The 26,619-nt window shown below is 48.1% G+C and overlaps 3 protein-coding genes across 11 annotated transcripts in view; 2 read left to right on the top strand and 1 right to left on the bottom strand.

Annotated features, from left to right (window-relative positions):
- Positions 1–1,656, top strand: part of LOC105920164 (echinoderm microtubule-associated protein-like 6) — a 40,724-nt gene extending 39,068 nt beyond the window's left edge. Inside the window, 3 exon segments of the mRNA XM_036137704.1 lie at positions 341–494; positions 579–679; positions 1,345–1,656. Coding sequence (XP_035993597.1) covers positions 341–494; positions 579–679; positions 1,345–1,369 — 280 coding nt within the window. The 3' untranslated portion in view covers positions 1,370–1,656.
- A 4,500-nt stretch (positions 1,657–6,156) lies between these two features.
- On the top strand, positions 6,157–22,367 carry mtif2 (mitochondrial translational initiation factor 2). Its single transcript, XM_036137687.1, has 14 exons — positions 6,157–6,397; positions 8,755–8,888; positions 10,381–10,504; positions 10,573–10,744; positions 11,292–11,452; positions 11,518–11,694; positions 11,762–11,901; positions 11,970–12,094; positions 12,171–12,375; positions 14,254–14,506; positions 14,917–15,057; positions 16,398–16,562; positions 17,069–17,209; positions 22,009–22,367. Exons 2-14 carry the CDS (start codon positions 8,757–8,759, stop codon positions 22,176–22,178), a joined length of 2,106 nt encoding a protein of 701 aa, XP_035993580.1. The 5' UTR covers positions 6,157–6,397; positions 8,755–8,756; the 3' UTR covers positions 22,179–22,367.
- Positions 22,285–26,605, bottom strand: sde2 (SDE2 telomere maintenance homolog (S. pombe)). Of its 9 annotated transcripts, XM_036137695.1 has the most exons (10): positions 26,281–26,605; positions 25,111–25,213; positions 24,887–24,998; positions 24,062–24,255; positions 23,856–24,027; positions 23,621–23,779; positions 23,030–23,258; positions 22,871–22,927; positions 22,739–22,804; positions 22,285–22,665 (listed from the first exon to the last, which is right to left on the bottom strand). In XM_036137695.1, the coding sequence occupies exons 1-10, from the start codon at positions 26,383–26,385 to the stop codon at positions 22,459–22,461; spliced, it is 1,404 nt and encodes a 467-aa protein (XP_035993588.1). In that variant the 5' UTR covers positions 26,386–26,605; the 3' UTR covers positions 22,285–22,458. The 9 variants fall into 9 exon arrangements, with proteins under 9 accessions (XP_035993588.1, XP_035993586.1, XP_035993587.1 ...); XM_036137693.1 differs by having other exon boundaries at positions 22,871–23,258; XM_036137694.1 differs by having other exon boundaries at positions 22,739–22,927.
- Between the last annotated feature and the right edge of the window lie 14 nt (positions 26,606–26,619).

Raw genomic sequence — 26,619 nt, 5'->3', positions numbered from 1 at the left:
GACTGAACGGCAAACGGAAGCTGTTATTGGCTCAACATTAAAACATGAGCCCAGGCCTTTGAGATGTTCCAGGGATGAAAACAGAACGTCTAACATCTGGATGTTAAGCAGCAGTGACTGAAACCCAACAGGGACGTGATCCGTGTTCTGGTCGGGTTTAATGGTCTCAGGACCAAAGAGAGTCCAGACGCTGAATCCCTGAAGGTCCTGACCTTAACGAGGCGTTGCTATCTCCTCCGTAACGCTTCCTTTACTGTAGGAACGAGATGTTTGCTCAAAGTCTCCGTCAGGACCGGAGAATCGGGTTCTGAAAGGTTCTGCTGTTCTTCTGTTCCTCCAGCATCTTTGGTGACGAAGTTCTCGGCATTTGGCCGCGGAACGCCGACAAGGCTGACGTTACGTGTGCTTGTGTGTCCCACGCCGGCCTCAGCCTGGTGACCGGAGACGACTTTGGACTCATCAAGCTCTTCGATTTCCCCTGCACTGAAAAATTTGTAAGAGAGACTGAAATGAGTTCTGGTTCCGCCTGAACCGGGTCAGCCCGTCACGTCCTGTCCTCCCTCTGCTTTCTCCTCCAGGCAAAACACAAGCGGTACTTCGGTCACTCGGCGCACGTCACCAACGTCCGTTTCTCCTGTGATGATAAATACGTGATCAGCGCCGGAGGCAGCGACTGCAGGTCAGAACTGGACCAGAACCGGTCTCTGCTGTTCCTTGTTTGTTCTTTAAGCCCCGCCCCGCTGTGGAGGCTGTAAAGCATGTTTGATGTTTTAATGGAAATGCTTGATCAGTAAAGTCAGAACCTGTTAGCTTCCTGTCTGCAGACGCTGTGACTGGATCTCTTTCCTCTCTGCTGGTGGAGATTCTCAGTCATCAGGTCATTCCAAAAAAAAGTTAAAAAAACTAAACAAATGGACTTTTTTTCTAAGTTTAAAGACGTTTCAATTCCCATCCAGGAAGCTTTCTCAATTCAAAAGTCTTGAGTAATGTGGAGTACCAAGCTTTATGCTAATTGAACCAAGCCAATAACGACCTTAACGACTCTCCATTACTAAGGAGTGGACCTGTTTGAGTTTAATCTGCATGTTATCTAAACCATTACAGGCCTTTGTTGGGCAGTAGTATAAAGCTTGGTACTCCACATTACTCCAGACTCTTTTAGCTTTACAGCTTTACTCTCTGAAGCTGGAGCTCCTCTGGGGCTTTAAGGAACCTGCAGGTTCTCCTGCTGGTTCTCCTGCAGGTTCTCCTGCAGGAGAACCTGCAGGAGAACCTGCAGGAGAACCAGCAGGAGCACGCTGATTACTCCTCAGGACTCTCCTCTCTGTGCTTCCTCCCCTGCAGCCTGTTCGTGTGGAAATGCCAGTGAGCTTTCTGGGAGAACCCTCTTCCTCCTCCTCTTCCTCCTCTTCCTCCTCCTGCAAAGACCAGCCGTCTGGCGGTGCTGCAGCCCTGCCATCAGATCCCTGCTGCAGACGCAGCGCTGGAAGCTGACCAGGACTCGTCTTGTACATTAATCTGCAGCCGGGGGGGGGGGGGGGGGGGGGCTGTGTTTGTGTCTGTAGTCTGTGGAGCTGTGGAGGAACGTCTGATCTCCGCCGTCATGTAGCCGTGTTCTCGCTGTCAGTCCGTGCCTTTTAAAGATCTGTGACCAAACATTTGATACGGCTTTATTTTACTCGTGGTGCTATAATCTTTTAGGGCTTTTCTACGTGTCGATGCTGTGGTTGTGTTTCTGTCACGTGATGATGATGATGATGATGATGATGCGGTTCAATGCATGGAGATGATGAAGATGGATCGCCACTGATCCCAGTTGTTAAAAATGTAACGTGTGATCATCCGTAGAGACTAGTTTAAAAGATTTCTACCTCTGACCGCTGAAAAAAATCTAGGTGTAGGTAGAGAATAGCTGTTTGTGTCGTGTTCAGCCACACGGTGGCGCTGTTGTCCAGTCTGACTAGATGCTGCCAGGATGTGAAGGGAAGGAGACCCTCCTCACGTCTGGGTAACATTTAAACTGAGAAGAACCAAAGTTCTGACCCAACACAGCCTCATGTAGCGCTGCAGAGGTCCGGCTCTGCAGACGGGCCCAGAACCGGGCCTGGTACTGGGCCTGGTACCGGGCCTGGTTCCAGGCCCAGAACCGGGCCCGGTACCTTAGTTACTGATCCGCTGAATCCTGGAAACGATTCAGTCCCCGTCAGCATCCTTCTGGGTCGGTTCTGCTGTTCCTGTTTGCTTCCTAAATGATCCCAGAGGTGAGGAAATACTTCCCGGGTCAGAACGGACCCGGGTCGGAACCTTTTAATTAAACAAGGGTTAGAAATAAATGAAGCGGTTAGATGAAGCACAGCTGGAGGGATAACGCTGGTCAGAACCTGTCCACCACCATCATCACCAGATGTTTGGGTCCATTTAGAACCAGGACTACAGCTGCACCCGGTTCTGTCCAGTAACAGGAGCCCAGACCAGGACCGGTTCAGAACCACCAGGGAGGGAAACTGGTGATAAACCATAGAGACGTAGAATCAGGCCTGGATAGACGGACCGGGCCCGCTGCTCGCTCTGTGGACACGTCTCCTGAGACCAGAACCTTCTGCTCCAGACGCAGAACAGCTGCAGAGGTTCATCGTGCTGCAGACACATCCTGTCCTCCAGGTTCTCCAGGTTCTCCAGGTTCTCCAGAGGCTCCGTCAGCCGTGGAGCTGTGGGATGAGGCTCCAGGTGAGTCTGGCAGTAGGAGAGCAGACACACCTGGCAGGCCTTCAGGTGTTCCTGTGCAGACGTCACAGGGAACGTCTCGTCTGAACCGAGCCACCGTCTCTCTGCTCATGGACAGCTGTAGGGAACGTTAACGTCTCAGACCTGAGTGATGTTCTCCTGGTGCCTGGATCAGCGGACGGGTCCAAACCGAGCCGAGTCAGAGAATAAAAGCCTCAATGTGCTTCTAGTAGAACCAATCAGCATCCAGGGAACCACCTGGAGATCCTGGAGATCCCCCTTTAACAGCCCTAGAGCTTCTGGTGTCCTTGCAGTATGTTCTGGTTCCACAGACAGAACCAGTCGGGTTCTGTGCTGAACTGGTTCTGATCTGGCAGAACACTGGTTGCTCTGCCTGGTTCTGTAACTAAATATTAGGGGTTCCTCAAGGGTCCGTTCTCAGGCCACTTCTGATTAAAATCATCTTCAAGAACTAAATTATGCAAAAGTAGAGTTTAAAAAGAGCAGTTAGATTTTATTAAGGCCACGTTTGTGGAGTAAAGGTGTTTTTTTATTGGTCTGATGTAGTATTCTGATGATTTCATTCACTGTCAGTGGAAATCCTTAACAGAAATAAAGGCTCTACCACAGCAGGCTGAGAAATCTGCATGTTTCACTGAATATACGAATGAATGAACATATGAACGTATGAATGAATGAACATATGAACGTATGAATGAATGAACATATGAATGAATGAATGAATGAACGTATGAATGAATGAACATATGAATGAACATATGAATGAACATATGAACGTATGAATGAATGAATGAATGAACGTATGAATGAATGAACACATGAACGTATGAATGAATGAACGAACGTATGAATGAATGAACGTATGAATGAATGAACAAATGAATGAATGAACAAATGAATGTATGAATGAATGAACGAATGAATGAATGAACGTATGAATGAACGAATGAATGAACGTATGAATGAATGAACACATGAACGAATGAATGAACGAACGTATGAATGAATGAACGTATGAATGAATGAACAAATGAATGAATGAACAAATGAATGAACGAACGTATGAATGAATGAACGTATGAATGAATGAACGAACGAACGTATGAATGAATGAATGAATGAATGAACGTATGAATGAATGAATGAACGTATGAATGAATGAATGAACGTATGAATGAATGACCACCCTAATGTGTCAACAACCAATAAATCGTTGCTGTTTGTCTGAATGAGTCTGAACAAACTCCTCCAGCAGAAGGATTTCTGTTCTGACTCCAACCGGGATCCGGTGGAGCTGCTGTGGTGGAACGAGGAGGTTCTGCTAGAAATGCAGCAGAACTCTGACCCGCTGGGAGCTGATGGAGGATTTAGAGGAAGAACAAAGGGACACATGGACTGGCTTTTTGGAGGCTTTAACATATATGAACACCCAGCATGTTGAGGCCTGGCTCCACAGCGCCCCCTAGGCATAAAGAAAACCTGTATTTAGGTAGACGTATGAAATTCACCACACTTGTAGAACTTCCCAACACCCAACTAAAGCTCCCCTGCACCCAAACAGGAAGTCGGCCATCTTGGATTGAACGTGCGATGTTGACCCCGTTTTGTCTATTTGATCAAAAGCCTCCTAGAAATTTTGATCCACCATCTTGAAATGTGATCAGTTTGCTCAGAAGGGATGAGGGATCTAAAGTTATCAAAATCATGAGTTTTCATAGAAGATGGAGGGGCGGTGCCAGACCTGAAGGTTTGACTTCTCACCAAAAAAACATGTTAAAGCTCATAGAGCCTAACCCTAAAGTCGCAGAGGCACGAAACGTCTTGTGTTTGATAAATGTGTGGTCCTCCTCCTCCCAGCAGCTTCTAACCAGCAGGACAGAGATGGTGGGTCACTGGTTCTGACCTGGACTGGTTCTAGGAGGATGGACCTCCATGTGCTTAGAGACAGCAGCGCTCCACCTGCTGGTAGATCAGAGCCTCCAGAACCGATAAAGACACCTGGACAGGTGAGGAAACGTCTTCAGGAGAACTAAGAGAAAGTCCTGCTGCCTCTGATTTATGTTTGATGATGAGCCGATAACTGAGGATTTACTCAGGTATCTAAATGGTTTCCTCTTGATAACTTCTTCTCTAGTTGTTCAGCCTCTTTGTTTTATTATTTTCCTTACTTAGCACAGCGCTCTTTCTTTGATAATTAATATTATCTTGACTAAAATGTCTTCTAGAGAGAGAGAGAGAGAGAGAGAGAGAGAGAGAGAGAGAGAGAGAGAGAGAGAGAGAGAGAGAGAGAGAGAGAGAGAGAGAGAGAGAGAGAGAGAGAGAGAGAGAGAGAGATCTGGCAAACGTGATCTCACTCTCAGTTGCTTTAATTGGTTTTAATGGTGTCAGGTTCAAACACCTAAAACATTTATTAACAACACAAGGAGAGACAACAATAAAGTTGGTTTTCAAATAATCTTGCAAGGAGATCGAACGGAGATGCTGAATACAGATCTCCAAATCCGATCTGAAGCAAATCCGTCGCCCCCTCTCTATTTATTAGGAAAGGGAATCCCTGGTTCCATTTTGAATCTAAGGGGTAGGGATAAGCAAAATAACTGTGACCTTCCAGATAAAACCAAGCAGTTCACACAGTGCAGCACTCCAGATGGCTGAATAGAGTTCATAAAAACACTGATCATAGTCACAACATATTTCTCTGCTTTCTGCATTCTGCAACTATAAGAGAGAGATCTAAAACCTTAAAACTTCTTAGTAGTAAAGAGTAAATATATATATATAAATAAATATATATATATATATAAATGGAGACGCCCTCCGTCTTTTTAACGTAATCGTCACTTTCCACTCAGTCTGTTCTTCCTCCTTCCAGCCTTCTCCTTTATAGCCATGTTTCCAGATCTTACATCATATCATCACTACCTCCATCAGTATATTAATTACAGTATACCATAATTACAGGCACGGTACCGTTGGTGCTTATTGAACCAAACCACCAAACTTTATTTCCACGTCGCTGCTTCTCCTGCAGGTGAGCTCAGGTGTTCTAGGCAGGAAAACTGAACTTTTGTCACGATGCAGATCATCACATGATCACCTTAAACATGATGATTAAAGTTTATATCGGACTCCTCCTTGCTGCTCCTCACCACCCTGGATCCAGCGCCTGCCTGCAGGAACCGACCCAGCTGCAGACGGACCCAGAACCACTGCATCCTTCCTGCGGTCAGTCTGTTGCACCTGGCAGAAGTTTCAGCTGAAACTGTGCAGGACAAACACGTTCCACAGCAAACAGGTTCTGTTCTGTCACCGTGGGCCTGTGACCCACGCGACCGGCCAGAACAGGGTCAGGGTTCTGGGCTCCTGAACCAGCAGCGCTCCTCCGGCCCGGCAGGCGGCGCTGTCTGCGTCCTGTTTCCCATGTTAGCTAACTGTCATGGCGGCGCCCTGCTGCAGGTGGATCTCACGGTGAAGCTGTTGGTGCTTGACTGGTGCAGGATGAGGTGCAGAGCTTACCTGTCTCAGGTGAGACACGGAGTGTGAGGAGGGTGCGGAACACCTGCAGCGGACTGAGCACTTCCTGTCCGGCAGCAGAGCGGCAGCAGGACGAACCGGACTCCATTCAGAAACAGCGAGATTTAATGTTCGGCAGGTAACCGCACCCGAACCAGACACACCTGTGGGCTTTAATCAGACAGCAGGAGCTGGCGCATCATTCCGTTTCATCCGCGGGAATCTGAGGAGCTGCTTTTACTCACCTGCAAGAACTTCAGTCAAATTGTGTTGAATTTAAGCCAACCTGGTCCCTGGTGGTGTCCGTCAGCCTGAATATGAATGTTTTCACATCTGATGGCTTCTGTTTGGTGTGTTTTTGCTTTCGGCTCCAGGAACTTTAATCTATAAAGAAACTGAACAGCTCAGATCAGCTGATCACGCCTGTTTCAGGGATTTCAGAATAAAAGCTCAACGTTTGTCCTTCAGTCGCGGCTGTTATTTAATATTCCAGCTGGTCCCGCAGCGAACAGAAACACCTGTTTTTGGCTTTATTAGAATATGCTTTGCAACATAAAACAGCTGGATGTATCAACAAAGATTATAGAAATACTTTTATTTTTGGAGCGTAGGGACAGTTTTAATATCTTCTGTCACTGGATGAGGACAGAGTAGAAAAGTAAAGCTTTGCTTCTTTTATAAAAGATACTTGAGTGTTTGGTCACATTTGGACAACAACAAAATACGATTACATAAAATCAAATGGTCAGAGAGTTCTTTTTTATAATTTGTGATCCCAGATTAAACATCCTTAACGTAAAGTTGAAATTTGTCATAAATGTCCAAAATAGAAGACAGACACCTTGCTGTAGACGTCTGGTGCTCAGAGTCCAGACTGATGAATGGTGCAGAAGAGCAGCTGGTACCACTGTCCCTTTATATTTGACCAGAAACGACTTTACTGCCTCACAACGATGAATGATCTGCAAGGAAACCTCTTCAACTCTGTTGACTAGTAATTGTTGGGTAGAGTTACTGCTGAGCCCAAACCAGAGCTACAGTCAGAACAGAAATGTAATTAAACAGCAGATATGTTGGTTATTGCTAGGAGAACTAACGGCCTTCTGCCTGTAGAAGCATCAGCTGGATCATTCAATTCAGTTTTATTTCTATAGCTCTAATTAACATTACGTCATCATCAAGGTTCTTTCCAAAGTCAGACTCCATCAGATCCTCCAGGTTGGTGAGAAAGTTTCCTCTCTAAGGAAACCCAGCAGGTTGCAGGAGGAGATTTTTAAACTCTTGATCTAACAGGAATGAAGGGAAGCTAAAACAGAAGCTGGCTGATGGTGACCCGGTAAACTGCTGTCAGAGAGACCAGAGGTTCTCAGTGGGGTTCAGATCTAAGAGGTTTTCTGACCACGCTGGAAATTTAAAGTCTAAAGTTCTGATCACATCTTGTTTAACACTATTCCTAAGTAATTAACTTTCTTTAATTGGAATATTGCAAGTTGAAGACAGCTCACATTTCTTTCCAGCCATTAATTAACCGTTGTTCACATTCAGGTAAAGACCTGAAAATCCTTTAATCACTCTGAGCTCCAGCGGGTCTTCAGAGGTTGAATGATCATCAATGGACTGATGAGGTTTTAGGTTTTGTTCCATCCAGCGGTTAACAGTAGATGAGGGGAAATGGGACGGTCCTGTCAAATGTTCGTAATGTTCCATTCTTTAATCAAACTATTCCATCATTATAAAGTTTTAATCGCACTGCAGAAAAACTTTTATTTTAAGGGTTTAAAAAATATAAATTGTGTTCAGTTGAATCAAAGACTATGAAGTCCAGGAATATGATAAAACTTTAAATATTAATCAAACATGGTTTGATGATTGTGTTTCATCAGTGACTTTATCCAGAACTAATTTAATCATTTAGCAAAGAACTTCATAATCATTATTTAGTCGAAATATCAGGCAAACATGATCAATGAGTAACAGGATCCATCTTTGGGTTAGAGGTGAGAGTTACCGACCCTTGAGTTAAAGTAGTAATAATAAGAAGAAGAACAATAATAATAATAATAACAACAACAACAACAACAACAACAACAACAACAACAACAATAATAATAATAATAATAATAATAATAATAATAATAATAATAATATAATAGTATTAATAATAAAAATAACAATAATAATAATAATAATATTATAATAGTATTAATAATAAAAATAACAATAATAATAGTAATAATAACAATAATAATAGTAATAATAATAATAATAACAATAATAGTAATAACAACAATGATAATAATAATAACAACAACAATAATAGTAATAACAACAATGATAATAATAATAACAACAACAATAATAGTAATAATAACAATAATAATAATAATAACAATAATAATAATAATAATAATAATAATAATAACAATAATAATAATAATAATAATAATAACAATAATAACAATAATAATAATGTATGCATGTGTCTTCCTCCTGCAGCTATGAATGTGATGTCATCAGTGATGCGGGGCGCGCGGCGGCTATTCCACGCTGACCTGCCTCTGCTCCTCTGTCCTGTCTGGAGCTCCGCCCCCCGGCTCACCTGGCCACAGAGCAGGTTTGCCTCCAAACAGGTGAGTCTGTAGAGAACAGGGGTCCGTTCTTCGTACGTCGCTAACTCAGTTAGCAGGATTTCATTGTTGACGATTTGGCATGATCTTGGATCGTTTGGTTCTTCGAAAGACATCCTGGACTTGTTGTCATAGCAACAAGTGCGCCAGCTTGAGCCTGCTCCAGAGCAGGCTTATTTCATGTAAACAAGATTAGATCACGGCTGTATAAGCGGAGGAGATAGAGAAGTCTGCCGTAGCCATGTCCATTTTTACGACAGCAACCTGTTGCGGAAGGTGCAAGAATAATTTGTAGAGTTTTTTCGAATTAATCGCGTATTGCGCAATAGACAGGATCCTTTAACGCAGCGCGACAGTGTAATTGTAGAGAGATTTTTCTTGGTGCCTGTTATAAACAGACAAACATCATTTAACAGTGGCTTTTAAAGAGGAAAAAGTGGTGTTGGAGCCATAAATCTAAAATATTTAAGTTATTTGTATGATAGTTTGCTTTTTATTTTTATCATATTCAGTAAGAAGATTTGTTCGGGCCATATTATTGTGAAGTTTAGTTTACTTTGAAAGGCTTCCTGTCGAGCCGTATATTGTATAAGAAAAAACTATGGATGGATTATCTAGACAAGGAGCAATACAGTTTTACCGTGTAAACTGTGGATGACTTGGAAAAGGAAGATTTTCATTTTTTATGGATAAAGATTTTTTTTGTTAAAATTCCCAGTTTGCACGTTAGTTCCCGTCTCTAAAGAATGACACATAAATTTGGATCTCTTGACATAACAAGTGCCTTTTTAAAATAAAGTGTAATAATTAAAGGCTGCCATTTTGTAGAATATTCTTCTATTTCACTTTTACTTGTCCCCATGTTCTAGTGGGTCCCGTGGAGGATCTGATATAAAAGAACAAAGTAAATATGAGATTATTAAAATGCAAAAATTCATATTGTAGAAAGTGATAGAAACATCTACCATGGACAGTATTTACACATTAATTTGTCTGCTGCTTTTTGCCAGCCCTCTCTCCTGGCTTTAACAGATTTTTAGGTGTTTTAATTAATTACTCAAATTCGGCATAACCTTCCATTAAAAGCTCTTGTTCTGTTTGGGAGAAAAACTGTGGGCGTTCTTTGCTGAACAGCCAATAGCAGCGCTGCTGATCATTGTTTCTACTATCGATACATTTCCCCTTTTAAACAAACGCATGAACGCGCAGTTATCTCAGATAACTCAATCCAGCCATACTAATCATAAACAACAGGTGTGTTCGAAGAACCCAATTAGCCGGATCATGATTAGCCGGATGAAATCATCTTGGATGTTTTAAGCAACGTACGAAGAACGGACCCCAGGTGAACCTGGGTCCCAGCAGCTGATCTGGTTCTACCGTTAATTAGATTCTGGTTGGCAGAACCTGTCAGCGCGTCCATCAGCAGGTTCTAACATGTTCTGCTCAGTTAGAACCTGCATCAGTAAAATTCTCTGGTGAATTATTGCTCCAGTTTAAAGGTCAGAGGAAGGAGCAGAAGAAGCAGAACCCGAAACCCAAAGTGGACAAACAGGAAGTGGAGATCAGACGGGGGATGACGGTGGAGGCGCTAGCCGCCGCCATGGACAAAGACTTTGGTGAGAACGCTGCGATTAACGGTGTTCTGGCTGAGCCCGTTCTGACTGACGGCTCGGTTCTGCTGCAGATCACGTTCTAGAGGCTCTGCTCAACACCTCCGTGGACCTGGACTCTCTGACACCAGACTCGGTTCTGGACGAGGCGTGGATTAAGGAGGTGGTGACCCGGTCTGGGATGAAGTTCAGATGGGCCAAACTGAGCGCCAGCCGAGAGCGACCCAACAGAGACGTCCAGAGGAGGTACCGGCAGAACTCACTGCACCGGGCCCACCGGTTCTGATCACAGTTAGACACACAAAGCCACCAATCAGAGATCAGAGGCGGAGCATGAGACCGCACACAAGCAGAGCAGCACCAGAACCCGACCCGGCGCCGCCCAGTGGCAGCCGCGGCTCCCTGAGGGACGGGTCCAGTTGGTCTCACCATCAACTGGACCTGAATAATAACCTGGATAGAATAATTCAGACGTCCCAGGAGTCCGGCTTCTCAGCTCGGTGCCGGGTGTCCAGAACCGGACCCGTCATCCAGAGACTTGGAGGAGGATCTGCTGACGGGTCCTCCTGGGTGGAACCAAAGAACGTCTTCAGAACTGGGCTGTGGAAAGCCAGTAACCGGGTTCTGAAGGTTCTCTTTGCCGTTTAGCTGACTCAACTTTTCTTTAAAGGTTTTATTCTGGTTTTACTTTTTCTGCTGCTTCGGGTCACCTAGTGTCAGTCAGAACTTCTCCTCCTATGAGGCGCTGATAAAGCGGGCCGCCGTGCAGAACTAAGTCCTCTCTGCGCCGCAGACCCCCCGCTGAGGCGGCGCTGCTGAGGAGTCGCCCCCCGGTGGTCACCATCATGGGCCACGTGGACCACGGGAAGACGACGCTCCTGGACAGCCTGAGGAAGAGCCAGATGGTCGCCACCGAGGCCGGAGGCATCACGCAGCACATCGGCGCCTTTCTGGGTAACTTCCTGCAGGGCGGGGCTCCAGAACCGTGGAACTGGGTGTTCATGGCTGTTCTCTCTCAGTCCAGCTGCCCACAGGGGAAAGGATCACCTTCCTGGACACGCCCGGCCACGCCGCCTTCTCTTCTATGAGGGCCCGCGGCGCCGGCGCCACCGACATCGTCATCCTGGTGGTGGCGGCCGACGACGGCGTCATGAACCAGACCATCGAGTCCATCCAGCACGCCAGGAAGGCCAAAGGTAGGAGGTGAGCTGGGGCGCGGCGCTGGGCGTGAGAACGGGTTCTGATGTGTGGTCTCTGGATCAGTACCCATCATCGTGGCGGTCAATAAGTGCGACAAGCCTCAGGCCGACCCTCAGAGGGTCAAACAGGAGCTGCTGGCCCACGACGTCGTCTGTGAGGAGTTCGGCGGAGACGTTCAGGCCATCCACATCTCTGCTCTGAAGGTGACCTCACACACACAGGTTCTGATCTCCAGGTTCTGTTCTGGCGCTGATCGTGTCACCGTCACCAGGACCACAACCTGCTGGCTCTGGCTGAAGCCACGGTGGCCTTGGCCGAGGTTTTGGAGCTGAAGGCCGACCCGAGCGGACCGGTGGAGGCCCTCGTCATCGAGAGCCGAACGGACAAAGGCAAAGGGTGAGTCCTCCAGAACCGACCCGTTTACACGACCGGTTCTGTTAGCCGGTCCCAGTTTAACCCGACATCTCCCCAGTCCTGTAACGACGGCCATCGTCCAGCGGGGGACGCTGAAGCGAGGCTGCGTCCTGGTCGCAGGAAGGTGCTGGGCCAAAGTCCGCTTCCTGTACGACGAGAACGGGCGGGTGGTGCCGGAGGCGGGGCCCAGCGTGGCGGTGCAGGTGGTCGGCTGGAAGGAGCTGCCGTCTGCTGGAGACACCATCCTGGAGGTGGAGTCCGAGGTGAGGTCCAGACCGGGGCTGATCCTGGACCAGCCAAAGGCCGGAAACTGGGTTCTCTGGGGGTTGTGGTTCTCTGGGGGTGTTGGGTGGGTTCTGGGTCTCTGGGGGTTAGGGGTGGGTTCTGGTTCTCTGGGGGTGTTGGGTGGGTTCTGGATCTCTGGGGGTTAGGAGTGGGTTCTGGTTCTCTGGGGGTGTTGGGTGGGTTCTGGTTCTCTGAGGGTGTTGGGTGGGTTCTGGGTCTCTGGGGGTTATGGTTGGGTTCTGGTTCTCTGGGGGTTAGGCGTGGGTTCTGGTTCTCTGGGGGTGTTGGGTGGGTTCTGGATCTCTGGGGGTTATGGTTGGGTTCTGGTTCTCTGGGGGTTAGGCGTGGGTTCTGGTTCTCTGGGGGTGTTGGGTGGGTTCTGGATCTCTGGGGGTTAGGAGTGGGTTCTGGTTCTCTGGGGGTGTTGGGTGGGTTCTGGTTCTCTGAGGGTGTTGGGTTGGTTCTGGTTCTCTGGGGGTGTTGGGTTGGTTCTGGGTCTCTGGGGGTGTTGGGTTGGTTCTGGGTCTCTGGGGGTGTTGGGTGGGTTCTGGATCTCTGGGGGTTATGGGTGGTTTCTGGTTCTCTGGGGGTGTTGGGTGGGTTCTGGATCTCTGGGGGTGTTGGGTGGGTTCTGGTTCTCTGGGGGTGTTGGGTTGGTTCTGGGTCTCTGGGGGTGTTGGGTTGGTTCTGGATCTCTGGGGGTTAGGGGTGGGTTCTGGTTCTCTGGGGGTGTTGGGTGGGTTCTGGTTCTCTGGGGGTGTTGGGTGGGTTCTGGGTCTCTGGGGGTGTTGGGTGGGTTCTGGATCTCGGGGGGTTATGGGTGGTTTCTGGTTCTCTGAGGGTGTTGGGTGGGTTCTGGTTCTCTGGGGGTGTTGGGTGGGTTCTGGTTCTCTGGGGGTGTTGGGTGGGTTCTGGGTCTCTGGGGGTGTTGGGTGGGTTCTGGGTCTCTGGGGGTGTTGGGTGGGTTCTGGATCTCTGGGGGTTATGGGTGGTTTCTGGTTCTCTGGGGGTGTTGGGTGGGTTCTGGTTCTCTGGGGGTGTTGGGTGGTTTCTGGTTCTCTGGGGGTGTTGGGTTGGTTCTGGGTCTCTGGGGGTGTTGGGTTGGTTCTGGATCTCTGGGGGTTAGGGGTGGGTTCTGGTTCTCTGGGGGTGTTGGGTGGGTTCTGGTTCTCTGGGGGTGTTGGGTGGGTTCTGGTTCTCTGGGGGTGTTGGGTTGGTTCTGGGACTCTGGGGGTGTTGGGTGGGTTCTGGATCTCTGGGGGTTATGGGTGGTTTCTGGTTCTCTGGGGGTGTTGGGTGGGTTCTGGTTCTCTGGGGGTGTTGGGTGGGTTCTGGATCTCTGGGGGTTATGGGTGGTTTCTGGTTCTCTGGGGGTGTTGGGTGGGTTCTGGGTCTCTGGGGGTGTTGGGTGGGTTCTGGGTCTCTGGGGGTGTTGGGTTGGTTCTGGATCTCTGGGGGTTATGGGTGGTTTCTGGTTCTCTGGGGGTGTTGGGTGGGTTCTGGTTCTCTGGGGGTGTTGGGTGGTTTCTGGTTCTCTGGGGGTGTTGGGTTGGTTCTGGGTCTCTGGGGGTGTTGGGTGGGTTCTGGTTCTCTGGGGGTGTTGGGTGGGTTCTGGTTCTCTGGGGGCTAAGGGTGGGTTCTGGATCTCTGGGGGTTAAGTGTTGGTTCTGTTTTTTCTGGGGGTTAGGGGTTGGTTCTGGTTCTCTGGGGGTTAAGGGTGGGTTCTGGTTCTCTGGGTTGGTTCCGGTGCCTTGAACATTGATATAAATGAACCCGTGTTTATCTTCAGACAGACGAAGCAGCAGCTTCCTGTCTGTGACCGCTGCAATAAAAGCCTGCACTGTCTGGTTCTGCAGCAGCGAGCCAGAGAGGTGGTGGAGTGGAGGAGTCATGAGGAGGAGCAGCAGAAGCTCCTGGAGGACCAGAGCGCCATCGAACTTAAGCAGAAGGTCCACCTGGAGGAGTACCGACGGGAGCGGGAGGGGCTGTCTCACCTGAGCTGGCGCCAGAGGAAGGCAGCTCTGTACCGGGCCAACAGAACCCGGGCCGCTATCAGACCCAGCGAGAGGACGGAGAGCCAGGAGCTCAGCCTGCCGCTCATCATCAAAGGTAGCTGTGCAGCCTGCCGCAGGCCCCGCCCACTGCAGCAGGCCCCGCCCACTGCAGCAGGCCCCGCCCACTGCCACTGACCCCGCCCACTGCCACTGACCCCGCCCAGTGCCACAGGCCCCGCCTACTGCCACATGTCCCGCCCACTACCACAGGCCCCGCCCATTGCAGCAGGCCCCGCCCACTGTCACAGGCCCCACCCACTGCCACAGACCCCACCCACTGCAGCAGACCCCGCCCACCGCAGCAGGCCCCGCCCACTGCAGCAGGCCCCGCCCATTGCAGCAGGCCCCGCCCACTGTCACAGGCCCCGTCCACTGTCACAGGCCCCACCCACTGTCAGAGGCCCCGCCCACTGCCACAGGCCCCGCCCACTGTGACATCACTCAGCGAGCCTCTCTGACCCGCAGGTGACGTGGACGGCTCGGTGGAGACGCTGCTGAACATCACGGACAGCTACGACGCGCAGCAGCAGTGCCGGCTGGAGGTGGTCCACTTTGGCGTTGGAGACGTCTCCGAGAACGACGTCAACATGGCGGAAGTGTTTGGAGGTAGGAACAGCAGGGGGCGCTCTGCCTGGGTTCTGATGGAGCTGGATGGTTCTGACCCACAGCTGGGGTCCATGTTGGAGAACGTCCTGCTCTGTGAACGACTACAGCGCCACGGTGTGACGGGTTCAGTTCTGATCTCAGCCAGAACCGGACCCGGGCTCTCGCTTCTAACCCTACGTTCCACACGGAGGCGATGATCTGTAACCCGGTTCCACGGTCATTTTCAGACGTTCCACTAGAACCGTTTCATTTTCAGACGTTCCACTAGAACCGTTTCATTTTCAGACGTTCCACTAGAATTGTTTCATTTTCAGACGTTCCACTAGAACCGTTTCATTTTCAGACGTTTCATTTTTAGACGTTCCACTAGAACCGTTTCATTTTCAGACGTTCCACTAGAACCGTTTCATTTTCAGACGTTCCACTAGAACCGTTTCATTTTCAGACGTTTCATTTTTAGACGTTCCACTAGAACCGTTTCATTTTCAGACGTTCCACTAGAACCGTTTCATTTTCAGACGTTCCACTAGAACCGTTTCATTTTCAGACGTTTCATTTTTAGACGTTCCACTAGAACCGTTTCATTTTCAGACGTTCCACTAGAATTGTTTCATTTTCAGACGTTCCACTAGAACCGTTTCATTTTCAGACGTTTCATTTTTAGACGTTCCACTAGAACCGTTTCATTTTCAGACGTTCCACTAGAACCGTTTCATTTTCAGACGTTCCACTAGAACCGTTTCATTTTCAGACGTTCCACTAGAACCGTTTCATTTTCAGACGTTCCACTAGAACCGTTTCATTTTCAGACGTTCCACTAGAACCGTTTCATTTTCAGACGTTTCATTTTTAGACGTTCCACTAGAACCGTTTCATTTTCAGACGTTCCACTAGAATTGTTTCATTTTCAGACGTTCCACTAGAACCGTTTCATTTTCAGACGTTCCACTAGAACCGTTTCATTTTCAGACGTTCCACTAGAACCGTTCCCTCTGATCGCCGCACATTCACTGGAAACTTCTAGCAGAACCCGTTTTTGTTGCTGAGCCGTGGACCAGAAACGGGTCACATGGTAAAATAAATGCTGAATAAATCTAGAATTATTCTAAACTGATTTTTATTCAGTCAGGAAGGAGGAAGAGGAGCAGGAGACGTCTAAACCTGAACGGCTTTGTTTCTAAACACATCACAGACTCAGGACTCTGCAGAACCAGAACCAGAATTTAGTTCCCAGAAAACTGGAAAGTTCTGGACTGGACTGCTGGAGGAAAGTGTCTCCACAGACGGCCGGGTTCTGTTTGTGAAGGAGCAGAACTAACCGGGTTCCCCCTGTTCCTCAGGTTCCATCTACGGCTTCAACGTGGCGGCGAGCCGCTCCATCCAGCAGGTGGCGGCGAAGCGCGGCGTTCCGCTGCGGCTTCACTCGGTCATCTACAAACTGGTGGAGCAGCTGAAGGAGGAGCTGAGCAGCAAGCTGCCGCCTCGCCTCTGCCACAACACCGTGGGTGAGTCCGGTTCTGTCCACCAGAACCAGCCAGCTGTGAGCCAGCTTTCAGGAACATCTGGGTCACTTTGGTCGAGTTCTCCGTGTCAGCAGAACCTTCACCAGAACCAATGAGACCTCTGTGGCATCGCCACCTTAAACGGGGGGGAGGTTCTGGTTCTCGGCCAGAACAGGGAGGCGGGTCGACCCGCTGCACCAGGTGGTTCTAAAGAAGACTCGGTTGAGGAGGTTCTGGCATTTGTTCTGGACGTGTTCACACCAGACGGGGTTCTGGGACCTCAGATCCAAAGCGTCCTGCAGCTGCTGTAGCTCCGGTTCTGTAGAGGTTCTGCAGCAGAAGCATGTGAAACCAGACGATTTAACCGCCACCCCGGGTCCAAGGCCCGGTCTGTGTGGCCCAGAATAATTTGTGTTGTTGGAAGTTCTGAGGCAGAACCTTACGGACCTCAGAGCCTTTGACCGAGAAGGCAGAACCTCCAGAACCAATCTGTCCATCCCCTGCTGCAGGTGAGGCGACGGTCCTCGCCATCTTTGACGTCTCTGTGGGGAAGAAGAAGGTTCTGGTCGCCGGCTGCCGGGTCCAGAAAGGCCATCTGGACCGACGGCTTAAGTTCAGGCTGATCCGAGGACGGGACACCGTGTGGGAGGGTGAGTGATACCAGAACCTTGCTGTGGTCCAGGTTTGGTTCCCGTGTGTTCTGTAGAGAAGTCTGATGCTGGTTCTGAAGAACCGTGGGTTCTGGGTCCATAATGCCGGCCCGTTTTCCCAAAGAACCGTCAGACTGAAGCAGCTCTAAGGCTGCGTTCACTCTGCAGGTCCGGTTTTAAGGAGGCTGTTTATATTATTATTAAATAATTATTGATAATTATTAAATAATATGAACCATCAGAGTTCTGTGTGAACGGTTCTGGACCGCAAAGCGACCCGTCTGTGCTGATAACAGGAAACCTAATGATCAACGTTCAATAAAGTTTTGTTAAAAAGTGCAGGTGATGCTGCAGGTAAATATAACAGAAGCGTGAATTCCTGACGGCGTCTCGTCGTTAGAAACGTTTCTGATTTAGTACCAGATGCAGACGTGGGACAGATCGGATATTTTGGGGGGAACGAACAGAACTGGGTCGTATTTGCTTAGCGACGTAGCATCAGAAACACTTCAGTGAAAATGTTAGCAGCGCCGTGCTGTTAGCTAAAAGCTTTGCATTAAAATAGTGTTGCGTCGATACCTGGCTGTTTGAAATTAATGTTATTAATGAAATTAATGTGTTTATATGAAGAACTGCAAACTACCTGGATGTAAAATAATTTCCATCATGGCGGTCAGACTGCCGCCTTTGTGAAGCAGGAAAAATAAAACTAATACAAAGTGAACTTTTTATTGCCTACCTGGAACGGGTGACAATAGTTGAATAAACTTTTGGCCAAAATAGTGCAACATGAAATAGAAATTATAACATGTATAATAGTAGTGCAACAGTAACAAAGTTAAAATTACATTATTAATAGAATAAACTCTTAAAAGCCCTGACTTCTGGCTCCCAAATGCCAAAATAGTGCAACTTTCATAAAATTGTAACATGTATAATACTAGTGCAACAGTAAAAACGTATAATTATATTAAAATAAGAAATAATATACATATAAGGTATATTTGAGAGATGGCTGCATTAGGGAGTATCTGAGGTAAGAACAAATAGGATTAATCAGAACTGACATGATAAATAATTTCTTCCTGTAAATTAGGTTTAGGCTGATGTGCATTACTCTAAGTACAGCCAGAATTTGATCAAATAAATAAAAGATCATTTTAAATGCTAGTATCCTCACAACAAGTTCCAACTGCAAAATCCACACTGAACAGGAAGCTTCCTGGTTTAATTCAGAGCTGCGTTCCAGTGTTTCAGTGCAAAATGTGTAGAAATATAATAAAATTCTCCTTTAATCCGTTTCTTCTGAAACGTGAGTCTGTGTGACGGTTCCTCTCTCCAGCGCCGCCGTGCGTTCTTCATCACTTCTACGCTTTAACAAGCCATCCTGCCGTGACCTGGGTCCACCGGGTCCACCGGGTCAAACCGGGTCAACAGAACCCCGCGGTAGAGCTTGCTCCAGCTGCTGCTGTGCTGTTAGCGGTAGCTAATGCTAATGTTAGCAGTAGCTACTGCTAATGTTAGCGGTAGCTAATGCTAATGTTAGCAGTAGCTACTGCAGACGTGACTGAGTTGGTTACAGAAAGTTAACCTGACATTGTTAGCTGTTGTCTGCCCCTTGCAGCTGATCTGTGGCTGTCTGCAGTGGTGAAGTGGTCCCTGGAGAAGTGGCTATACTCTCAATGTTTGCCCTTTTAGACGCAGCTCAGAAAAATGCTGTTTTAGAAACAATGACATGTAACACTGCTCTATTTAGTTTACCCAAAAATCCATCACTAGGGTTTACTCATCTTAGCCTAAAACATTTAGATTAAAATATTTCCTTGAGCTACTACGTGACGTGTGAAAATACTGTTGTCTCTTTTTTAAAGAGTTTATCCAGCTTCTGGGAGGTAATGTAAAATTTTCTTTGGTTTATATTGAAGGAATTCCTACACTACATCCAGAATCAACATTTCATTACTTTATTGTTGGCTTTTCAATATAGACCTAGATGATAAGGTATATGGAAAGTCCTAAATCTATAGAAAGAGATAAAGTTAATGATGAGGAGAATATCAAAACTCAAATATTTGCAAATCATGAATTGTCAAATAATGACTTATGTCATATCCTTCACTCATGATAGTTCTTGGCTCATAATGCATATCAGAGTGATTCAAAATTTACACAATTTTGCACATTCCACAAACAGGGGGCACCAGGTGTTGAGGTTTGTCAAGTTTGTTGTGCAATTAAACACAGTTATTTAATGTTTAATAAATAACTCTCTGTCTGTTAAGTACTGTCTGGAGGATATCAGCTCTAAAGCTGATATCAGGGCAATAGTTGAAAGGGATGATATGAGCACTAGTGATCTTTTAACAGCAAAACCTGCACACACATAGAATAAATGAGTGACAACTTCTCTTCAAGTTCAAGAATTTATTAACAGAAATAAAATGAACATCCAGAGAACATCACTATAGAATGCTGTTTATCTACCTTAAATAATAATGATGATTATGATCACAAGAAACTTTTGCATCTTCACCCAGAAGCTGGAAAGAAAGACAAAAAGAAAAGGAATTATTTTAGACTAAATATTTAAGGCTAAAATATTAAACTGTTTATTATTTGTTTGTTTTTTTAATCCCACCGTTATGTTTAGTGATTTCTGCCAAAAGCCCTGCTCTGATTGGATGGAAGGAAACCTGTCTGTGATTGGCTGGTGAGGAGGACAGTTTTTGACGTCAGAGCCCACAGCTGGTGTTGAGCGTGGAAGCAGCAGGGGTCCGTTCTTCGTACGTCGCTAACTCAGTTAGCAGGATTTCCTTGTTGACGATTTGGCATGATCTTGGATCGTTTGGTTCTTCGAAAGACATCCTGCACTTGTTGTCATAGCAACATGTGCGCCAGCTTAAGCCTGCTCGAGAGCAGGCTTATTTCATGTAAACAAGATTAGATCACGGCTGTATAAGCGGAGGAGATAGGGAAGTCTGTCGTAGCCATGTCCATTTTTACGACAGCAACCTGTTGCGGAAGGTGCAAGAATAATTTGCAGAGTTTTTCGAATTATTGCGCAATAGACAGGACCCTTTAGCGCAGCGCGACAGTAGAGAGATTTTCTTGGTGGCTGTTATAAACAGACAAACACATCATTTAACATTGGCTTTCAATGAGGAAAAAGTGGTGGTGGAGCCATAAATCTAAAATATTTAAGTTATTTGTATGATAGTTTGCTTTTTATTTTTATCAGATTCAGTAAGAAGATTTGTTCGGGCCATTTTATTGTGAAGTTTAGTTTTACTTTGAAAGGCTTGCTTCCTGTCGAGCCGTATATTGCATTAGAAAAAAAACTATGGATGGATTATTTAGACATGGAGCAATACAGTTTTACCGTGTAAACTGTGTTTCCCAGTTTGCACGCGTCCTTTACTTCCAGTGTTTAAGGAATGACACTGAAATTTGGATCTCTTGACATAAGAAGTCCCTTTTTAAAATAAAGTATAATAATTAAAGGCTACCATTTTGTAGAATATTCTTGTATTTCACTTTTACTTGCCCCCATGGTCTAGTGGGTCCTGTGGAGGGTCTGATATAAAAGAACAAAGTAAATATGAGATTATTAAAATGCTAAAATTCATATTGTAGAAAGTGATAGAAACATCTACCATGGACAGTATTTACGCATTCATTTGTCTGCTGCTTTTTGCCAGCTTTCTCTCCTAGCTTTAACAGACTTTGAGGTGTTCCCTGTCGTTTTAATTAATGACTCAAATTCAGCATAACCTTTCATTAAAAGCTCTTGTTCTGCTTGGGAGAAAAACTGTGGGCGTTCTTTGGCCATGCTGAACAGCCAATAGCAGCGCTGCTGATCATTGTTTCTACTATCGATACATTTCCCCTTTTAAACAAACGCATGAACGCGCAGTTATCTCAGATAACTCAATCCAGCCATGCTAATCATAAACAGCAGGTGTGTTCGAAGAACCCAATTAGCCGGATCATGATTAGCCGGATGAAATCATCTTGGATGTCTCATTTGATCTTGGATGTTTTAAGCAACGTACGAAGAACGGACCCCAGGTCACAGACACGGAACCGAGGGCGATCATAGTGGATAGAGAAGTTTATTAGAGTTTAAACGGGATGTTTAAATCCTGAATACTACGATAATTGTAGTATGTATAATTGTAGTATAATAATATAATTGTAGTATAATATAAAGTATGTAGTATAATTCTATGGCAAGCCTCATCGGCTTGCCATAGAATACCTGTCTCACTGCGCGCTCACACAAAAGACACTAATATCGCTGCAGAAGTGGGTATATGTAATTCTGACTGAATAAGTGGCTATATCGGCAGGAAAATAGGTATTTATTTACAAATTTATTTACACATTTATTAACACATTGTGTGAACATCAGGGCGTCATGATTAGTCATTTAGCCATTATAATCCAGAGTTTAACATTTTTTCACTAGAATGTTTTCATTCCAATTCTCAAAAGTGCTTGAAAAATAACAATATTTTATATACAAGCATGTATTTTATTAGTGTCATTTATTGCAAAATTGCATATTAAAATGCCCAAACAGGCTATTATACTTTCAGAAATAAAAGGATAAAACATGCGATTAATTTGCAATTAATCTCGAGTTAACTATCGACATTATGTGATTAATCAATTAAAATAAAATGTTTTAATCGTTTGACAGCCCTAATATAAATACACGTCTTGTGTCCTTCACATTTAATTAAATTTTTGTTGTCTGTTTTTAAAGAGTATTAATAAGTTTTCTGCCCATGCTGCAGGTTCCGTGTCGGCGCTGAAGCACCACAAAGACGACGTGCAGACGGTGAAGACGGGGATGGAGTGCGGCGTGTCGATGGACGACGGCGCCGACTTCAGAGCCGGTGATGTCATCGTGTGCTTCGAGGAGCTGGAGGTTCCGCAGGTCACTTCCTGGGACCCCGGGTTCTAAGGCGGGTTCTAAGCCCCCCCGCAGAGAACAGACTGCCCGCTGATTGGACCTGGATGTTCCGAGCTTGGGATCAGAACCCCAGAGAAACGCTTCACTTCTAGGACACTTTATTCAAAGTTGGACTTTAATGAAAACAATTTACAGACATGTGACCCGTGTTGACCCGGTTTCAATAAAACGATTCCAACATCTCACGTTTGGTTCTGTTCCGGATCAGAACCTCCTGTCTGGACCCGCAGCTTTACTCCAGACAGGAGGTTCTGCATCGTTCCAACGTCCTCTACTTCTTCTTGGCCTTGGCGGGCCGGGCGAGCAGCGCCGGGTCGATCCGGTCCGGACTCAGTCCTCTGACAGCGAAGAGCCGGGCGGCGCGTTCCGACAGCGTTCCCCCGCACTTCAGCCCCCGCCGACCCAGTTCCTGCTTCAGGAGGTCCAGACCCAGAGACTCCAGGTGCTGGACGCACGTCACCTGGGACAGGTCCAGCTGCTGGGGGGACAGAACCCGTTAGAACCCGGACACTGAAACTGGTTTAAATCTGGATCCTGGTTTGAGTTCTGACCTGTTGGGGTTCCCTGCTGCTCTGCGCCGGTTCTGGCTCCTCTGACGGTCCAACGGCCGGTTCTGGCTCCTCAGGCGGACCAACGGCCGGTTCCGCTGGAGGTCCGGGTCTCTGGTCCTCGGCCGGTTCCGCTGGAGGTCCGGGTCTCTGGTCCTCGGCCGGTTCCGCTGGAGGTCCGGGTCTCTGGTCCTCGGCCGGTTCTGGCTCCTCAGACGGACCAACGGCCGGTTCCGTTGGAGGACCGGGTCTCTGGTCCTCGGCCGGTTCTGTTGGAGGTCCGGGTCTCTGGTCCTCGGCCGGTTCCGCTGGAGGTCCGGGTCTCTGGTCCTCGGCCGGTTCCGTTGGAGGTCCGGGTCTCTGGTCCTCGGCCGGTTCTGTTGGAGGTCCGGGTCTCTGGTCCTCGGCCGGTTCCGTTGGAGGTCCGGGTCTCTGGTCCTCGGCCGGTTCTGTTGGAGGTCCGGGTCTCTGGTCTGAGGTTCTGGTGGCTGGGCGGGCCGAAGCGGAGCCACAGTCAGACGAGCTGAGGAGACAGAACTTGTTAAAGAACCTGAACGTGGATCCAGGCATGGTCGGAACCAACCAACCGGTTTGGTTCTGGTTCTGACGGTTCTGATCAGATTCAGGTGGTTTAAGCAGCTCTGCGTTGTTCCAGATGTTGCTGGATTGGGTTCTGAAGGTGGTTCTGTTCTAAGTGAGGAGGTTCCTCCTGCCGGGTCGGGTGATCTGACCGAGACATCAGAACAATCCGGTTCCGTCCCTCACACCACAGAACCGCCCAGAAAACCCAAACATACGCCGGTTCTATCTAGAACCGAGGTTCTAGATAGAACCAGACAGCCGCTGCCGGTTCTGCTCTAAGAACTCTGATGGAACGGTTCTGACCCGGTTCTGAGGAAAAGACCAACATGCCTGCTGCTGGGTTCTGGGTGGGTCGTCATGGTGCCGGTACCGCCTGTGCTGCTGGGCGGGGAACCACCATCATCATCATCATCTTCATCCTCTTCCTCATCATCAGAACTCAGCAGCTCCTCCAGCCCGGTCCTGGAACCATAGCAGCAGATCATCACCACCAGGTTCTGCTTCCTTCACATCGGGTCACAGAACACGCGACACTGACCAGAACCCGGCTGCCGCTGCGGCCGTCTTCCTCTTTTTCTCCAGCGGGGCCCGGTTCTGATCCAAAGCGGGCCTCTTGGCGGCCGAGGCGTCTCCCGCCGTCACCTGAGCGCCGGAGGACGCCTGCAGACCTGCAACACACACGCCGTCACCGCGCTGCCACCGGTTCTGACCCGCCACCGGCTCTGACCCGTCACCGGCTCTGACCCGTCACCGGTTCTGACCCGTCACCTTTCAGAACCGAGTCCTCCAGCCTCTCGCTCAGGTCGTGGCACTGCTGCCGGTACTGCGGGTCGGTGAACTGGTGTTTGGGCTCGGCCAGCTTCCTCTGCAGCCGCTCCAGGCGCCGCTGCTCCTTCTCCGCCTCGCGCTCCGCCTGCTTCTTCAGCCAGTCCGCCATCCTGCGGCCCAACAGAACCAGAACCAGTGAAGCTGCAGCGGACCCGGGCAGCAGGGCCGGGTCCAGTTCTGTTCGGTTCTCACCCGGTAAATAATCACACTTAGAACCGCAGAAAAACGTTTGACGTTTCTAATGAAGCGTATTTTCACAGCTGACCCCGTTGCTTAGTTACCGTTGCTTAGTTACCGTTTCCACTAGGGGACGATAGGTTTATTCTGATCGCCATGACAACCATGAACCCAGAATTAAAGTTCATGGAGCTCCTCTCTGCATCCCGGGTCTGGTTCTGTCAGCCCTGACCCACAGAACCAGAACCAGAAGTACCGGGTTCACTTTTTGGCTCCGGTCTTTGTTCGGCACCAGCACCGCGGGTCAGACTGTGACCCAGAACCTCTGTTCTGGGTCACAGTCTGACCCAGAGTCCAACCAGCGCCGCGGGTCGGGCTGATCTGGGTCACAGGCCGACCCGCGGCGCCGGTTGGATTCTGGGTCAGAGACTAAAGACAGATTCTGCTGCAGAGTTTCTCCAAACACGACGGGTGGAGAACCTCATAGAGGAACTAAAGGAGAAACGGACTCTTGATCAGAGCCAGCCTGGGTTCTGGTTCCGTCCCACCGGACCACATCCTCACTCTTTCTCGTGGTTGACGTCCCGGAGGCGCCGTCCGCTCAGGTCTCTGCAGGCCTCCCTGTTGGTGGTCTTCTCGATCTGCGCTCCAAGAGCCCGCAGCATGGAGCCGAAACCTGCAGGAGGAGAGCAGAACCTTCAGGAGGAGAGCAGAACCTTCAGGAGAACCTTCAGCAGAACCGTCAGGCCCGGAGCAGCAGGCGGGGCCGACTACGTCCTGGAACTGACCTCCCTTCCCTCCGCAGAGCCGGGCCTCCAGGTGATAGACCGCTCCATGCTGCAGCCGCTCCTCCGGCCCGGACAGACGGCCGTTGGTGGTGACGTAGAAGTTCTGATGGAGAACATCTGGATCAGTTAACGGAACCAGCAACAGAACCAAAGACCCAGTTCAGCCCATGGGTCGGTACCGCTTTGGTTCCCCCGGGGGATTCAGGCTCTGGTTCCATGAGTACGGTGGCCCCTTAGGGCCAAATGTTAATGTCCCAGTTCAGTTATGGACCAGCAGAACCTTTCAGCAAACAGACTGGGTTCCACCAAGAGCAGCAGAACCTGGAACCTTTGGTTCTACACGGCAGATCTTTCAGCTTCTGTGCCTTCTCCCAGCGGTTCTGATGGTGTGACCCTGAACCCAGATCTACTCCCACTCACTGGAACCAGAACCAGAACCCAGTTACAGACGAATGTTTTAGCAGTGCAGAGGTTTGCTTTCAGACTCTCAGCAGAAACGCGTCCAGGAAGTTTAACCTGAACCTCCATCTGCTCTGACCCAAACTGTTCTGACCCAAACTGTTCTGAGACGATATGCAGAAGTTCTGCAGGGAACCGGGCCAGACAGACTTGGGTCCAGCTGCAGGTTCCCCCGTTCATCAAACTCTATAGCATAATAATTATATCGCTTACATATAATAATATTTAACAAGCTCTACGATCACAAAATGATCCAACCAGAAGCAGGTTTCCTTGTTAAGACCAATTTAAACAGTTTAAAAAGCCACAAATGCCCCAATTTTAACCGAACCTACATTTGTTCTGGTTCGGTTCGGTTCTACTGGACTCTTACTGCCAACCAGGTCTACTATAATCCTGTGATTAATGACCGTGTGGACCGGACCGAACCGAACCGAGCCCGGCAGGAAAGCTTCCTTCTCACTTCCTGCCGTCAGGAAGTCCTCGCCAGTCTGATCACTTTTCCCGGTGAAATAGAAACTAAAACATCTTAACGTGAGTTCTGTAGTAACCCAGGAACCGGTACCTGTTGGGTTGTCAGAGTTTCTGTTTTGATTTGTTATTAAAACGCAGCAGTTCTGTATGCTAGCTCCGCTAGCTTAGCAGCTAACAATACTCCCTTTCAACCCAGGTTGGACTTTGGTTCTGGTTCTGTCAAATCTAAACACTTACCTGCTGCGGGACAAAGCGGTCCAGAACGTCTCCGACTACCGAACCAGGTGGAAACTCACAACTCGACCTGAACCTGATGCTCGGAGCAACAACATGCACCTCCATCTTGAATCCGTTTGTTTCGGCTCTGAGCGCATGCGCAAGTGCGGGGATTTATGGGACGTCTCCCAGGCGCCACCTGGTGGATAAGATCAGAAACACTTTATGGAGCCCGAAGCTTTTACAGAATCTTAGGGGAAACGAACTAGTAAAACAAATTCAGTACAAATAAAACATTTTAAGCATGTTGGAAACAGAACCAGTTGGAAGTTAATGAAACCGTGTAAACTATCCGGTCAA

Source organism: Fundulus heteroclitus, chromosome 5, assembly GCF_011125445.2.
Source record: "Fundulus heteroclitus isolate FHET01 chromosome 5, MU-UCD_Fhet_4.1, whole genome shotgun sequence".
In the NCBI taxonomy this organism is placed as follows: domain Eukaryota; kingdom Metazoa; phylum Chordata; class Actinopteri; order Cyprinodontiformes; family Fundulidae; genus Fundulus; species Fundulus heteroclitus.
The sequence above is the reverse complement of the archived record's forward strand: the minus strand, read 5'-3'. Positions and strand labels throughout refer to the sequence as shown.

Excerpts from the sequence above, each read along its gene's own strand:
- sde2 (XM_036137690.1), bottom strand. The coding sequence starts at position 26,385 with ATGGAGGTGCATGTTGTTGCTCCGAGCATCAGGTTCAGGTCGAGTTGT. Across the intron at positions 23,780-23,855 it reads GCAGCGGCAGCCGGGTTCTG|GACCGGGCTGGAGGAGCTGC; the intron begins GTCAGTGTCGCG and ends CTATGGTTCCAG. Across the intron at positions 22,666-22,738 it reads GCAGCAGGGAACCCCAACAG|CAGCTGGACCTGTCCCAGGT; the intron begins GTCAGAACTCAA and ends CTGTCCCCCCAG.
- mtif2 (XM_036137687.1), top strand. The coding sequence starts at position 8,757 with ATGAATGTGATGTCATCAGTGATGCGGGGCGCGCGGCGGCTATTCCAC. Across the intron at positions 8,889-10,380 it reads GCAGGTTTGCCTCCAAACAG|TTTAAAGGTCAGAGGAAGGA; the intron begins GTGAGTCTGTAG and ends TTATTGCTCCAG. Across the intron at positions 11,453-11,517 it reads GCACATCGGCGCCTTTCTGG|TCCAGCTGCCCACAGGGGAA; the intron begins GTAACTTCCTGC and ends GTTCTCTCTCAG.